The sequence below is a fragment of the Helianthus annuus genome, chromosome 17 (assembly GCF_002127325.2).
Source record: "Helianthus annuus cultivar XRQ/B chromosome 17, HanXRQr2.0-SUNRISE, whole genome shotgun sequence".
Taxonomy (NCBI): Eukaryota; Viridiplantae; Streptophyta; class Magnoliopsida; order Asterales; family Asteraceae; genus Helianthus; species Helianthus annuus.
In genome coordinates this window covers 33,082,248-33,098,599 of record NC_035449.2, presented here as the reverse complement: position 1 = coordinate 33,098,599, position 16,352 = coordinate 33,082,248, and the positions used below count along the sequence as shown (strand labels likewise).

The 16,352-nt window shown below is 35.0% G+C and overlaps 2 protein-coding genes and 2 long non-coding RNA genes across 4 annotated transcripts; 3 read left to right on the top strand and 1 right to left on the bottom strand.

Annotated features, from left to right (window-relative positions):
* The first annotated feature begins 670 nt into the window (after nucleotides 1-670).
* On the top strand, nucleotides 671-2,287 carry LOC110921877. The gene is made up of 3 exons (XR_002582702.2): nucleotides 671-1,277; nucleotides 1,624-1,707; nucleotides 2,228-2,287. It is a non-coding gene; the product is annotated as an uncharacterized LOC110921877 (long non-coding RNA).
* Nucleotides 2,288-4,927: 2,640 nt separating this feature from the next.
* On the bottom strand, nucleotides 4,928-8,617 carry LOC118489162. The gene is made up of 2 exons (XR_004886558.1): nucleotides 8,408-8,617; nucleotides 4,928-5,328 (listed from the first exon to the last, which is right to left on the bottom strand). It is a non-coding gene; the product is annotated as an uncharacterized LOC118489162 (long non-coding RNA).
* A 229-nt stretch (nucleotides 8,618-8,846) lies between these two features.
* Nucleotides 8,847-11,838, top strand: LOC110920668 (glutathione S-transferase U17). Its single transcript, XM_022164852.2, has 2 exons — nucleotides 8,847-9,315; nucleotides 11,229-11,838. The coding sequence occupies exons 1-2, from the start codon at nucleotides 8,992-8,994 to the stop codon at nucleotides 11,598-11,600; spliced, it is 696 nt and encodes a 231-aa protein (XP_022020544.1). The 5' UTR covers nucleotides 8,847-8,991; the 3' UTR covers nucleotides 11,601-11,838.
* Nucleotides 11,839-14,557: 2,719 nt separating this feature from the next.
* On the top strand, nucleotides 14,558-16,135 carry LOC118489161. Its single transcript, XM_035986825.1, has 2 exons — nucleotides 14,558-14,924; nucleotides 15,009-16,135. Exons 1-2 carry the CDS (start codon nucleotides 14,750-14,752, stop codon nucleotides 15,431-15,433), a joined length of 600 nt encoding a protein of 199 aa, XP_035842718.1. The 5' UTR covers nucleotides 14,558-14,749; the 3' UTR covers nucleotides 15,434-16,135.
* Nucleotides 16,136-16,352: the final 217 nt, after the last annotated feature.

Below are 16,352 nucleotides of genomic sequence, written 5' to 3'. Positions count from 1 at the left end.
ACATGAGGGTATTTTGGTCATTTTACTCTCATGTGGGGTCCATTTGGTCAGATTTAACCATAAAAATACCCTCATGTAAGGTTCATTTGGTCAGATTTAACCACAAAAATTAACTGAGTTAGGGCTAAAAGACATAACTTGCAAGGGTTTGCAAACATCGAGTATTCTATAATTATTGAAGACAAATGACACAGTTTACAATAAGTGACATACATAAATGACGATTTTTGTAATTTACTCTTTTTAAAACCTTCTTTTAACACTTTATCACAATATAAAAATAGTATAAGAGTGAAGGGAAAATTATTTTTTGAGTCCCTATGTTTTAGAGGTTTTAAACACTTGAGTACAAAATCAAAATGTTTAACGCCCCGAGTCCCTGCAACCACTTTTCTTAACCATTTGAGTCCAAATTTTTAAAAACATCCACCAAGTCTGTTAACTATGAGGGTAATTTGGTTATTTACATACAAAGTACAAGTCTTATATGCACAAACTTTTAATATATATATATATATATATATATAGGATTAGGTTCAAACGTAAACAAAATCCCAAGAGTGAACTGCGTGAACTGATCTGGGCCCTTGATTTTTATGATCTTGAGATTAAAGTGAGTGGCATGATGGTAATTATTTGGTTAATTTTTTCCATTTAATTAAATACAAAAAGGGTATATGTGTAATTTCCAACTTAAATTGATTGCATAAATTTAGTTCTCTCTCACAAATCAAGTAATCATAATATTGAACCCTAGATCTAGAAAAAGTCGTTCTCTCTATCTTCATCTTCATCACCACCGTAAACCACCATATTCAACCCTAGATCAGGGTCCGCCGTAAACCAACAACCATCATCGCCGGCCACCTCCACCTACATCTTCATCTTCATCACCGCAGGCCACCACCACCACCATCTTCATGTTTTACCGGAATCCTAGCGGCGGTGACTGACGGCGAAGCCAAAAGTATCAACATCAACGGCAGCCAAAAGTATCTTCTGTCGGATGGATGTGCAAACAGCGGGATCAGCGGTAGTAGCATTCGGTGGCCCAGCGTTGGCCGTTGCCGGTGATGTTTCTTTAGTGTTCCTCAAAAGTTTTCTTTCGCATCAAGTCGGTGGTGGTAGTAATCTAATCAGCTACCTTTTGTTCCTGGTATTCTCTCTCTCCTATGATGTTTATGATCACACATTAACCAGCATATGGTTGCTTCTTTCAATTAGGTGCCACCCCTTTTTCAATCAATGTGGGTCCCTTAATTAGCTGGATGATAAAGGTAAACACTCGTTGTCTTTCTTCTTTTTTATGATTATCATTCCACTTCAGTTGATTTTATTATTGGCTTTTTTATATAATTAATTTTGTTTTATTTGGGGTTTGATTAGAGTTGATTAACAATTTAGCATATTCTATGATTTGGGTGTTGTTTGAAATTTGAATTTTAGATCTTGAGTTCTTGATCAGTTGATCTTGCCCAGAAGAAACCATAATCAAGTGTTAAAATTTGAATTTTAGATCCGAATCGAATAAAAAAACGATTCATCTTTGTTTCCTCGTCGGCATTGATCTTTGCCGGATCGAAGAAAAAACTATTCTAAATCCGATTTTATTTTGTTTTTCAGATCCACTGGCGGTTTTCCGGATGACTGAACGGAACGGTTATCCGCCGGGGGTCCAGAATATCCAAAATCGATCACCAACATAAAGTAAGTAACTCCAAAATTCGTAATTTTTTTTTTGTTTTACTGATCTGCTGGAATATTAGGGTTCCGATTTAAGTTCTTTGGAGTTCAATTTTTTTTTTATTTAGCTCTGTTTTTAATGTGATGTACACATGTGTATGGCTGATATCTCAGAATTTTTTGTATATTGAATGTGTAAAGTTGTTGATGTACACTTGTGAATTATGCAAAGTATTAGTTGCTGAGTTTTTTTGTTCAATTTTTTGATTTTTCTCTGTTTTAATGCGATGTAAACATGTGTATTCTGATTTTGCTCTGTTTTAACGCGATGTACACATGTGTATTCTGATTTTGCTCTGTTTTTAACGCGATGTACACATGTGTATTCTGATTTTTGCTTTTTTTAATGCAATGTACGCATGTGTATAGCGTCTGTTTTTGTGATATTCTCAGAATTTTTTGTGTATTGAATGTGTAAAGTTGTTGATGTACACTTGTGAATTATGCAAAGTATTAGTTACTGAGTTTTTTTGTGCTATTACAGGAGATGTCGTTAACGAGAAAAGTGGAGATGGAAGGTCGATAAGGATGTTTCACGTATGAGGTCGATAAGGATGATTCACGTATGTTTGTTTGCTTGGCCGATAAGGATGATTCAGCATATAATGTGGCGAATAGTTGTAAAAGACTATGTTTTTTGTTTTTCGATTATGTTGGGTTTATTGTTTTTACGAAATTGGAAGTTGTAATTGTATGTTTTTTTGCTTGGTTTGGAAAACATTATGGAACTTGTAATTTGTTAAATATAAAATAGTTTTACAGGTATTTGTTTATATGTATGTATTATGTAGCTAATTACACATATGTACGATGTTGAGTACACATGTGTACTATTCTATTTAAATCCAAGTACACAAGTGTATACCGTTGAAATATGAAGGTTACGTGGATCTTAAAAATCAAAATTTGAATTCTGGTGATGAAATCTGAAATAAAAATTAAAATTGAAATCTGGTGATTTGTTGTTTGTTTTGATAATTATCTTATTAATAAATAAAACATAATGTGGATAATATATTTAAAATAGGAAAGATGTAACTTAATTCAATTATTAAAATAATGATTTAAATCTAATTTTTTATATAATTACAATCCTACCCTTAACAACTAAAAAGGAAATCAATGGTCCAGATCTGTTCACACAGTTCACTCTTGGGAGGTTGTTCACGCTGGAACCCTACCCTATACATACATATATATATATATATATATATATATATATATATATATATATATATATATATATATATTACATATATATATAATAAAACACACACCAGTACACACACTTTCTCTCTTATCTTTACACACTCTTCTCTCTCTCTATCTCTCTCTATAAACACCACCGCACCGCCACCATCCTCACCACTGACACCACCACCGTGAATATTTGTTTTGCCTCTCTCTAAGATTCCTGTTGATGTTGTTTTGAAGTGCAGTTTGCATTTATCTTGGTTTCTATTAATCAGCAGGATTAGTACAGTTCTATTTTTATGGTTTTCTGTGTCATATTATAGAGATTGTTGTTATCTCCTAGGGTTGTTGATAATGGGAGGTGAAGAACCGTTGAATGAGTTTTCTACACTCGCAGAAGATCCTGTTATACGTGAGTATATTATTTTTTTGATTTCGTTAAAAGATCCTGTTATAGGTGAGTATAATACTTGTTGATTTTACTAATGATGATGTCCTTAATGGTAGAACAACCAACAGAAAATGAGAATGCGTTGGGCACAGTAGAACTTGAAGATGTTGCCAGTAATCCTGAAGGTGACAGTGGTGAGATGGTGGTGCGGGGGTGACAGTGGGGGTGCAGTGGTGGTGGTGATGGTGTTTTGTGGCGGGGGATGGAGGTGGTTTAGAGAGAGAAAGAAAGATGAGAGAGATGTAGAATTTAGAGAAAGAAAGAGATATAAGAGAGAGAAAGAAATCTAATAAAAAATAGTTTTTTCTTTTTTTAACTATAAGGATAATTTGGTAATTTAACTAACCAAAAATTCTAACAGTGTTATAAATTTGGACTCAAATAGTTAAGAAAAGTAGCTATAGGGACTCAAGGAGTTAAACATTTTAATTTTTAACTCAAGTGATTAAAACCACTAAAACAAACTCAAAAAGTAATTTTCCCAAGAGTGAATTAAAGAAACTGAAAAAAAAAATATTGTGATCTCTATTGCCAACACTCGATTATTGTAGATCAACCACTGCCAAAGCGCTTTGCTTTTAAACGAGAAAAAGAAAGTATCTAAAAAGCTTCTATCGAATTAATAACTTTTTAAAAAACCCTCATTAAAGGAGAGATGGTTAGTTAATTCTATTTGGGCCTGTCAATGGATTAAATATTGATCCATATCTAATTTGAACCATTTAAATCATTTAATGAATCATAAAAAATATCCATTGATCCATTAATTAATCCAATGGATCGATCCATTAGTAATTTTTTTTTTAAATAAACTTGAATCAATTCAAATTATTATTATTTTTTTTTCAGTAACTTTTTTTTTAAATGAATATCCAATACGATTACAAACTAATGGTAGGTAGACGAGCAACAAGCTGCGCCGCTACCCCTTTCTGAATAGCAAACCCTACCCTGCTAAACACAAAATTCTGCCCCTTAACATGTGCGGTGTTACTGCTTACCACCTGTTGAACCCGCTTTAGGAACCGCACCGCGTCAGGGTAGAAAAAGAAAATAATTTTAAATGGATCAATCACTATTTGAATCGATCCATATTAAAAAAAATATAACAAAAAAACTCTAAAACATACAAAACTAAAAAGAATTCTAAAAATTATAAGAAATAAAAAAAAATTCTAAAAATATAAATAATTCAAATATTCTAAAAAATAAAAAAATTCTAAAAACTCAATTAAATAAAAATTCTAAAATTCTAAAAAAAAATAAAAAAATTATAAAAAATCAAAAAAAAAATCTAAAAATTCTAAAAAGTCAACAGAATTCTTAAAAAAAATAAAAAAATAAGAATTTTTTAAAAACCATTTTTTAGATTGTTTAGAAGTGTTTTAGATTTTTTTTTATTTTTTTAATTTTTAATTTTTTAGAGTTTTTTTTATTTTTTTGGTGACTTTTTTATTTATTACAGTTTTTTAAGTTTTTTATTATTATATATATATTTTTAATTTGAATCGATCAGGATAGCGTGTCAAAAGAATGGTATATCATAGATGGAAACTTTATTCAACACAAATCGTTGTAACGAATACAAATGACTCAGAACTCACACAGAAAGATAAACCCTCACACGTAGACATCAACATGATGATCTGTGTCACTCCTCAACAATCTAAACAAACTATAGATGATCTCAAACACAGAAAGCTCAGATAACCCTAGAACGATGAAACGCTTAGAGAGAGAAAATATCTACTGAGATGTATGTAAAGAGTTATGATTGAACGAACTCACAAACTTAACACTCTCTTGTATTATATGACAACGAACAAACCCTTATGGGCCTTCAACTCCTCAGCATTCTGATCTTTACTTGAGCCCATCTACATACCTTCACTTGAGCCCATCTACATTATACCAGCCTAGGGTAACACCCTAGGCCCACCCTAGTGAATAATGAAATTGTAGTTACAAGGAAAGTTATAAAATGCAATTGATATTTATCTTTTTCACATAGTGATCCATCTATTTAAAACTATTTGGATATAAATTAGATCACGATCCATTATGTTGGATAATGGATCGGATCATGATTCATTTAATTTGGATCAATTAAAAGATCGGATCATGATCCAATCTATATCCATCCATTGACAGGCCTAATTCTATGTTTTACAATAGGTTGAACAAAATGTACGTGTAAATTTAAAAATAAGATTAGTGAGGGTCTGAGTTAGCCGTATAATAAAATAGTAGTATCTGAAAACCTAAAGCAATAAGTTATGGATGTGACAGGAAATGTGTCCCTTTTACATTTTCACGTCAGAATGGCTTGAGCAATAAATCGAGAAAACCTTACGTGAAACTCTTTAGTTAATGCCTATATAACATTTCTAAAAACTCTTGTAAAATCTTGTTGCACTTAAATAAAGCCATCCACAAACTCTTGTAACCTTACGTGAAACTCTTTAATTAATGCCTAACATTACGTATTTACTTACTTACGTGTGTGCTTATGTTTAAATATGTGTACCATGTATCTATCATCTGGTTATTCAGTGATCACATGCTTTTGATCTTGTAAGGACCCGATTCATAGTAGGATCACAATTTTAAGGCTAACCAATTTACCTACTCTAATGAAAACAATTTAGCTCCTTTTTTTTTTTACGTAAAGGCAACTAGACGTCTATATGCCTTGTTGCCCGCCATAAATCTTGCTATATCGATTCTCTTTCTTGAAAAAACGTCATTGCGAAGTTTCTATACTTAACTATTTGTAAGTGGGTCCAAAACTATATTTAGTTATTTATAAGGGAAATTATTTAAATGCCCTAACGTGACATATACATTTGATAACATAACAGAGAAATTAGATGGGGTTATAGTTAAGGACAATAATCCAGGGAATTTTTCAAATAATGACGACTAAGGCTGGAGGGTGTGGGGGCGCCACCCCCGCCAGCTAGGACACTATAGCGTCTCGGGGCGCTATCCACCCACACCCCGCAAGTTAACTGGGGGCGCCATAGATGGCTCGCCAGCATGGCAACGCCAAGGTTCAAAGGATCAGGTGGGGCTGACATGTGTTTGCACCAATCAAATCTTTTTTTTAATATGAGGCTCCATCCACACCATGCAAATTAAAGGGGCTCCATGGCTGAAGTGGATCCTACGTGGCGTTGACATAGCGCTGACGTAGATCCTAGTTGGATTGATAGCCCCAAGGGGTTCCAGCCACACCCTATAGCCTAATGAAAGTCAAAATTTTAAGAAATTCAGTCTATAATTAATTTAGTGAAACATAAAGAATAAAAGTTGTAATATCACAAAATTCAGTCTATAAAATGATAAAATGAAAATTTTATTAACCTGATAATATCACAACCAATTGCCAAAAATCGGTTGTTTAGATGAACCCGTTGCCACAAAGTTCATTTATTGAAACAATAACCTTTTAAAAATCCTCGATTATGTTAGAAAGGGATGTGTAGCTAATCGTATGTAGAAAACTAGAGGCCTGAAAGAGGTAGGACATGTGACCTTTTTACCAACATAATGGCTGGCTTGAGCAATTAATTGAGATATCCCGTAACGTTTTGTACACGAAACTCTATGATGAGTAGTTAATCCTAAGACGTTGTGTACTCTAGCGTGACCCAACGCGATGGACAATCATAGCGCCCCAAACCTTATAAAAAGTTCTCATCTATATTATTTTTATACCGCTCTCTCTGCCATCATTCTCTTCGCTCCATATTTTAGAAAAACTCAAGATTTTACTCTAGAAAATATGTATCCTTACAACCCGGGTTTCGTTCATCCTCTATCAAGCGACGACTAGAACCAAACGAACGCTCCTAGTAGGTCAGAAAATAGTAGGTCGGCAAAGAAGTAAAAAACCTCCGAGTCAGTTGAACCCGAAACGCCAACGTCTGGCTCGAAACATCAACTTAAACGATGTTAATGCGTTATTTCCGGGGGAGGAACGGACGGATGAGCGAGAGGCGGAGCTACCACGACCACCAGTAGAAGAAGCGGTGGAAACTCGAGGCGACCAGAGTCATCATCGGGGGGATCTGACTTGAATGAAGCGTTTTCCGAGATGAACCAACGCCTTCAAAACATACGCGACCTCGGGGCTCAACGTATACTAGAGAACCGGGAAGTAGTCGAGCTTATGAGTGATAGACTAGTTGAGAGTGACTTTGAGTTTTACTCAAAGCCGCACGACAACTTAATCGGAAAGGCGTTGGAAATGGCTCTAAAACGAAAAACGATTATCGAAAAAAATATAGACTTTGAGTTTTAGAGTGTTTTTTTTAATTTTATTGTAATGTTTTTTCTAATTTAAGAAAAGGTTATTTATTTTTTAATTTTATAAATTTAGAGATTAAATAAAAAATAAAAAATAATAATAATTGAGTAAGGTAGAAGATTATGGGACTTCATCCACTAAAAACACATATTACATAACCCTCACATTTTACGTTTTTTTACCACTTGTCATAAAACCTCTTAACCGTCTAATAGGGGTTATAACTACAAATAGCCTAACCATAAATTTAACGTGAATATATAACATGTCTGAAAAATAATTACTTTCGTCACTTTGTTTAGTATATTTTTTGCTGTTTTCCAAAAGTGCCATTCATAAATAATACTACCTTTTAACATTTAGCATTTGTTGAAAAAGTCTTTTTTTTTAAAGACAAATTTCTTTTATTTCACACCGTCTATAAGACTTGAACCAAGACCTCTCTCTCTCAAGGTCAGTGGTGTCTCTGAGAATTCACGTACCATATTCGAGTTCGAAAAATGTGCTCATATGCCCTTATTTGGGTTAAATTATAAAACATAAAAAGGATTTGATAATGAGCCTCTATATTGGATTTGGCATGTACTTACAATTTAAAAAAAAAAAACATATATATATCGATTTTTTTTTTAAATCGCGGGCCTTGTGCGGAAGTTCTCCCCGCACACCATAAGAGCCGCCCTCTCCAAAGTGTTTAAAAGTTTTACCTTTGCCAATGAACCACCACCCCATTGCTATTTGTCGAAAAGTCTTTATTCTGTTGCATGAAGGGATCGGTGTTCCCACACCTCCTGCATCCCTTTTCACCGCTTGACTTCTCACTTTTTCAATCGAGGAGTACTTCCCGATCCTCCAACCTATTCCCGATCTCACATGTGGAACGATTTGATGTGAGGTGGCCCTCCTTAGTCCTTCCTGATGGTGCTTTCTGGGTGGACCGTTCACCCTTACAATATATTAGAGAGGCCGGCATTGCATTGTGATTGTCAAATACTCAAATGTCAGCCGGCATTAATTGTATGAAGTCAAATAAAGAATCTTTGTTTATAATAAGGTTGTGCTATTGCAGAAAATTACAAGTAGAACTTCTTTTTCTTTTTTAATCGGGTTATATATTTGGGGAGGCATCTGACTTGAAGTTGACATACAAAAGTCCAATACAAATGCAAAATGTAATTACTCATAACTGGAAGGTAAGTATTGTATTTTCGTAAATGTTTAAGGGGCACATGTAATTTGTTTTTGTGTATATATGTGACCATCTTTGTCTAAGTTTGCATCATCTCTTGCAATGGGAAAAAACAGTGAAATTAAGCTTCTTGGAACCCCTCCAAGTCCTTTTGTGAACCGGGTTCAATTCGTTCTCAACCTCAAGTCTATTGAGTATGAGTACATAGACGAAAATCTCGCTTGCAAAAGTGAGCTTCTGTTGACATCCAACCCGGTTTATAAGAAAGTTCCGGTTCTTTTTCATGGAAACAAACCTCCCATTCCTGAGTCTCTTATCATAATCGAGTACCTCGATGAAATCTATCCTGATATCCATCCGATACTCCCCTCCGACCCTTTAGGTCGGGCCGATAACCATTTTTGGGCTAACTACATCGATAACAAGGTATGTGAAAGATTGCTTGATTTTATTTTGAAATATTGAATTTTAGTAATCTCAACTATTCGCCGTTGGCTGCCAAAAGTCTTAACTTTAAAAATAACCACTAGCAATCCTAATTTTTTAACATATTGGTCTCCAATGAAATCTGACTAACAGAACCCTAACGCTGTTAGTCTTCGGTCGCCGAAAAAACATTTTTTGGCCAGAATCCTCATTACAAATATGAGATGGTGGGTTCAAATCCTTGTAACTACAAGGTAAATGTGAAATAATTAAGGTCTTAAAAAATTGTCGTTTAAAAAAACAAAACAAAATGTCAGAAGGTATAACATAATACTAAGAAAAATAACTACTTTTATGATTATCTCTCAAAATTTAGTATATTTTCCCTTTTAGATATTTGTGTTTGTTCACATTTAGATAATAACTAGTTGACGCTTCGCCCGCTTTGTGGGGCGATGGTCGAATAATTATCAATCAATTAAAAAAGACTATTATAATTTTGGTAGGAAAAAAACAAAAACAATGGTAAGACCGTAAATTTGGCTCAGGGCAAAACTGTAATTTTTCAGAACTAATGAGCGAGTGTTAGGTATCTCATTGACATGGAAAAAAAATAAATCGAGTAAACCAATTAAAACAAAAAACCTTTATAGTTTTGGTAAAAAAAACTAAAACGATTGGAAAAACGTAATTTTTAACTGAGGGCGAAATCATATTTTTAATTTAGGGATAAAAGCGTAAATTAAATGAACCAATGGGGGAGTGCCAAGAAGCTGCCGGCATGATTGTAATTTTACACCAAGGGCAAAATTGTAATTTCACCAGGAAAACAAAAAAAAAAAACGATGGACAAAATGTAAACTTAAGTTGAGGGCAAAATCGTAACTTGGATGTGAAAAAAAAAAACTAATGGCAAAACTATAAATTTATACGGGGCAAGATCGTAATTTTGAACCGAGGGCAAAGTTGGAATTTTTAGCTGGGAGCAAAAGCGTAAATTTATTTTTAACTGGGGGTAAAAGCATAATTTTGAAATGATGGCAAAATCGTAATTTTAAAGGAAAAAACTAATGGCAAAACTGTAAATTAAAAAGGGGCAAAACCGTAATTTTGAACCGGGGGCAAAATTGAAATATTTAGCTGGGAGCAAAAGCGTAAATTTATTTTTTAGTGGGGTAAAAACATAATTTTGAAGTGATGGCAAAATAGTAATTTTAAAGCGGGATAAAATTGTAAATTTGTTGGGCCGCATTATTATCCTGCCGCCCATGTCAGCCAATAAAGGCCAACAACTATGGCCGCCGACATTGTATTTTGTAGATGTTGAAAATAATTTATTTTAATAATTCCAACTATTGTTCATTGGCCGACAACGTTCCCAACTTCAAAAATTCCCACTGTCGGTCCCATCTTTTCACATATTGGCCTTCAATGTACCCTGACTAACATAACGCTAATGTTGTTAGTCTCCGGAAACATGTTTTTGGCCGAAAAACTCCATTTTGACCGGAAAACTCAATTTTTTCGTCTCAAACCTCTTTGAAACCTTATTACGCACCTTTAGTAACATTTCTAGTAAAAAGCCCCAATTATTAAAGTCGCCGGAAAATCCTCTTTTTCGCTGGAAAACTTCTTTTTGGCCGGAAAACTCAACTTTTTAACCAGAAAACTTAAAGTTTTCATCCAAACCTGTTTATAACCATAGATCGGACCTTTAAGGAACCTTTTTCCAGCGACTGGAGACCAACGACGTTAGCGTTCTGTTAGTCAGGGTCCATTAAAGACCAATATGTGAAAAAATGAGACCGCCAGTGGGAATTTTCGAAGTTGAAACCGTTGCCGACTAATGGGCAATAGTTTGGATTATTAAAATCCATTTTTCCCATTTACATATATTTAAAAAATTTCTACAGTTTTTCTCGTTGTTTGAGGAGCTTAGGATAACACCGGGGAAAGAAGGGAAAGAAGCAATAAAGAAACAGATAACTGAAGGATCTGAACTGTTGGAAGAAACGTTTGTGAAGTTTAGTAATGGGAAAGCTTATTTTGGTGGAGATAATGTAGGATATCTGGATGTTGTTTTAGGATGTTTCCTCGGTTGGGCAAAGTTGCTTGAAAAACATAACGAATTCAAAATATTTGATGAAGTTAGAACCCCAAAACTGCTAGAATGGACAAACCGTATATGGTCGCATGAATCCCTTAAGGATGTGATCCCGGGGAGCGAAGCCCTAATGAACTTTTATATGATGCTGATGAAGTATAAACCACCAAGAGCAGCTTAAGTTTATCTCTATGTTTTATCCATCTATTATTAAAATAGTACCTATGTGCATCCTATTTAAGTTGGGTTTAAAGTCATTGTAAGTTGAGTTTAAAGTCATTTAAGTCGGGTTTAAAGTCATCGTGTGTTATCTTAGAGTAAGTAAAGATCACAATCGTGATTTTTACTGTTTACTCCATTTATCAATTATCAATGTTTTGACTTTGTGTTCACAATGCTATTGATGATGTCTTTTTAAAGCGACAGTCTCACATAAATCCCTATGCTTACGATTTCTCAGGGTTCAAATGCAATTTTGTTTGCGATTGGGGCTTTAGCCTAGTGGTAAAGAGAAAACTTACTAGATGTTTGAATAGGAGGAGATCGCGGATTCAATACTTGGGAAGTGTAACACTTAGCAATTCAAAAAAAAAAAAAAAAAAAAAACAGTTTTATTTAATATTTAAAAATTGGAATTTTGCATAGATTTTACGACTTACAAGGATGTTCGAGAGTGGATCACGATTTTGTTAATAATATTTTTCGTTCAAATCAGTTAGTTTTTGGATCTCGAATTTGTTAGGACTTTTTTGCGTTTAAATAAGTTGGTTTTTGGTTTGGATGATATATTTTTTTTAGAGTAAACTGCCATTTTTGTTCCTATAGTTTAGTATTTTTTATAATTTCATCCATTTTTTAACATGGTCATCTCTAAGGATTCTATATTTTGCCATGTTCATCAACTCTCGATGTACGACATCTTAACGCATAGGGTACAACATATTATGAAGCGCAGGTCCGACCCTTCCTCGTAGCAACCTCCCCTACTTTTTTTTCTCACACCGATTTTTCTTTTGTATGTGGTTCCATCTCATCATGCATCTTTAATTATATAACTAAGTTTGTTGACGTCGCACGTTGTAGCAAAATGGAACAAATGATAACGTCAAACAAACGCTATTGTTTAAGGATTGTGATTAAATACAAATGGTAAAACAAATAAGAAAGGTATGAAAAATTATAGTTTATTGATAAAAGTTAGCGAACGTAAGCTATTAAAGAAATATAAGACTAAAAATAAAAGAAAATATGAATTTGAAAAGGATAAAAGAATAATTAAAGAAATATGAAATTAAATGATAAAGTACTATGTAAAACGAATTAAAATATAGGGTAAATTACTTTTTGAGCCCCTGTATTTTATGTATTTTAACTAGTTGAGTCCAAAAGCAAAAAGTTTAACGACCTGAGTCCCTATAAGCAATTTCTTTAACCATTTGAGTCCATTTTTTGGATGTCTGTTAACTGTGCTGTTAAGTCTCCTCACGTGCAGTCCACGTGAGGGGTAATTTCGTCCATTTAACTTCCCCTGCCTTAATTCCACCTTTATTAATGCCACCAACCTCAATTAAACCCTATTTTCACCCCCAAATCATTCACTCGCTCTCACAATTCCATCTGATAACTTCAAATCATCCCGTCGATCATCATCCACATGAACGAAGAACAATGGCGCATCTTCACGACATCTCAACGTGGTGTATCCGTGGTTATGGACAACATTTCGATCCATATGTGGAGTATGGTAAGTAACTAAATCTCATCTCTGTTTTAACATGAATCCTTTTACAGTAATCTCAACTCTGTTTTACTTCATTTCAGTTGGTGAGCCTACAATGTTCAACATTCACATCTTCTATGGTGGGGAGTTTGTTGTTAAACCTGTATTGAAGTATGTTAAAGGTAAAAGCAACCATATTGATTACATAGATGCTGATGAATTCTCAGTTATTGAGTTTAACACGATGTTTAAGATGCTGCATTATCCGGAGGATGAAGTTGTGTATTACCATTATAGGATTCCGGATAAAAGTTTGGTTGAAGGGATTAGGGCTTTAGGGACTGATCGGGATGTGATAGATATGTGTCAATATGTTGGTAGGATTAGAGAGATTGAGGTTTATGTTGAACATTGGATCACAAAACTTGATACATATTTCCTGTCACCACCTAAATCAACATCAAATGTGGTAATTGAAGAAATTGCTGAAGATGCACCATCAGTTGGGAATGTTCCTGTTAGAGCTAGAGCTAAACGTAGACATTGTGTTAGAAGACTTGCAATTGGGTGGTTGGATGATAGTGGCCAATCAGGTGTGAATGATGTGAATGAATCAGGTGTCAATGATGTAAATGAATCAGGTGTGAATGATGTAAATGAATTAGGTGTGAATGACTTAGAAGGTGGTATTAACTTAGGAGATGACGGTGTAAATGACATAGAAGATGGAATTGACTTAGGTGTGAATGACTTAGAAGGTGGTATTAACTTAGGAGATGATGGTGTAAATGACATAGAAGTGCAGGATACTGTAAATGCAAGTGCAGAAGATAGTGAACAACATGAACAGGATAATCAAAATGGTAAAGATACTGAACAAGTAGATGTGCAGGATACTGTAAATGCAAGTGCTGATACTGATTCATCATCTTTGAAGTTTACTGATGATGAAGAGGATTCCGATGATCCGGATTACAGGATGGAACATGAGCCACCTAATACGGATGAGGATGATGACCAAAGAGAGCATGAAGGTAAAAAGGTTGGTAAAAACAATAATGATGATGGTGATGAGTTAGATTACAATATTGATAAACACAATATGATTCAAGAACTTGAAGTGGATATGGATACATTTAGAGCAGCTGTTGAAACAGAAGGTAATGACCAAGAAAATCAAGATGATGAAGACAATCAGAATGATGAAGAAGAAAATGCAGAGGAAACCACTGAGATTGACCTTGAAGACTTTGCAAGTGCTGATGAAAATGACCCTCCCTTAAAGAAGGGCCTGAAGAAGATGAGAAAGAGGAGAAAGGGGGTCAGGGATGGAAGAGGGCCATTCTATGTTGGGCAGTTATTTACTAATAAAGAAGACTTGAAGCAGATGATTAAAAAACATGCATTGGACTCAAGAAGGCAGTTGGTAATAAGAAGGAATGATAATAGAAGATTTAGGGTGGTTTGTCATGGTGTGAATCCTGATTTACAAGGCATGCAACCACCAGAAGGGCAGTTTGGGGATTTTGCAAATATGAGTGGGCCCAGCACTGGCAAAGATATTCCCATTGGCAGAGCATAGGTTCTGTTTACGACACATCCACGAGAATATGAAACCAAGATGGAGTGGCAATTTATTCAAAGAAATGTTATGGGATGCTGCATGTGCTACCACAAAGCCACAGTTTAACAGAAAGATGAATGCCATAAGACTGCTTGACAATGACTTGTTTGTCTGGTTAAGCCAGATTCCACCAACATCCTGGGCAAGATCACATTTCACAGGTTTGGTTTGTTTCATTACACATTAACAGTTTTTTTGTTTTGTTTTAAATATTCAATGTTCTGTTTGAATGTTCTGTTTGACAGGTAGGGCCAAGACTGATGTCTTATTGAATAACATGTGTGAGTCATTCAACAACCAGCTTGTAAAGGGGAGGGACAAACCAATAATCACCTGTCTTGAGTTTATCAGAGAATATCTGATGAAAAAAATTGTTGTGGTTCACAAAGTAATAGCTAAAATTAATGGACCTTTGACTCCATATGCTACAAGAGTGTTTGATGAAATCAAGGCTGATGCAAGTCAGTATTCAGTGATGATGGCTGGTAGGGGTAGATTCCAGGTTACTGGTGGATATGCTGATCAGTGCAAGGTAGATGTTAATGAGAGAACCTGCACATGCAGAAAGTGGCAGTTAACAGGTATGCCATGTAAACATGGTGTAGCTGCCATATGGGATATGGCAAGGAATGGTATGAATGTAGGTGTTTTAGAGTCATCGGTTGATTAGGTTTATTGGCTTCAAACCTGGAAGGATGTTTACATGCACACAATTGAACCTATCAGTGGGAGAGAGTACTGGACACCTTCACAATGCCCAACAACCCTTATCCCTCCAATTCATCATACTCCAGTTGGAAGGCCCAAGAAGAAAAGGAAGAATTCAGAGGTGGAGATTTCTGAGCTTATGAGAGACAAGAAGGGGAAAATGACAAGGCAAGGAGTGCCTAAAACTTGCAAGAAATGTGGGAATGTTGGGCATAATAAAAGGAGCTGCAAGGGTCAGGGTGCAACTCAAGCTTAGAGTCAAACAACAGCTCAACCTCAGGGTCAAACTGCAGGTCAAGGTCAGACTCAAACAACCAATGCTGGAAGAGGTGGGAGGGGTGGAACAGGGGCCAAGGCTGGAAGAGGTGGCAGGGGTGGAAGAGGAGCCAAGGCTGGTAGAGGTGGCAGGGGTGGAAGAGGAGCCAAGGCTAGTCAAACTGCTTCACAAAGTGCTGATCTTTAGACTGTTACCTTGTTAGACATATGATGCTTTTGTTATGTAGTGTTTGAAGTGTCTTTTGGTTTAGTATGTAATGTTATGCAAACGTTGGTAACTTAACTAAGATATTGTACTTTTGGATGCTACTTTATGTAATGTTTGAATGTTTGAAGTGTCTTTTGGTTTGGTAATGTGTGTTTTTGTTTAGGTCATCAGTTTTGTTTCCAGGTAATGTGTCTTATTGTTTAGGTCATGTTTTGTTTAGGCCATGTCTTGTTTAGGCCATGTCTGTTTTTTCCAGTAATGTTTTTTACTTTGGTACTTGGTTTAGTAATGGAAAAAGTCCGATAGGCAAAACGTTAGTTGTCCGATAGGCAAAACGTTAGATGTCCGATAGACAAACACAAAGTAACTTGTTTTGATTAGCGTTATACTAAACACA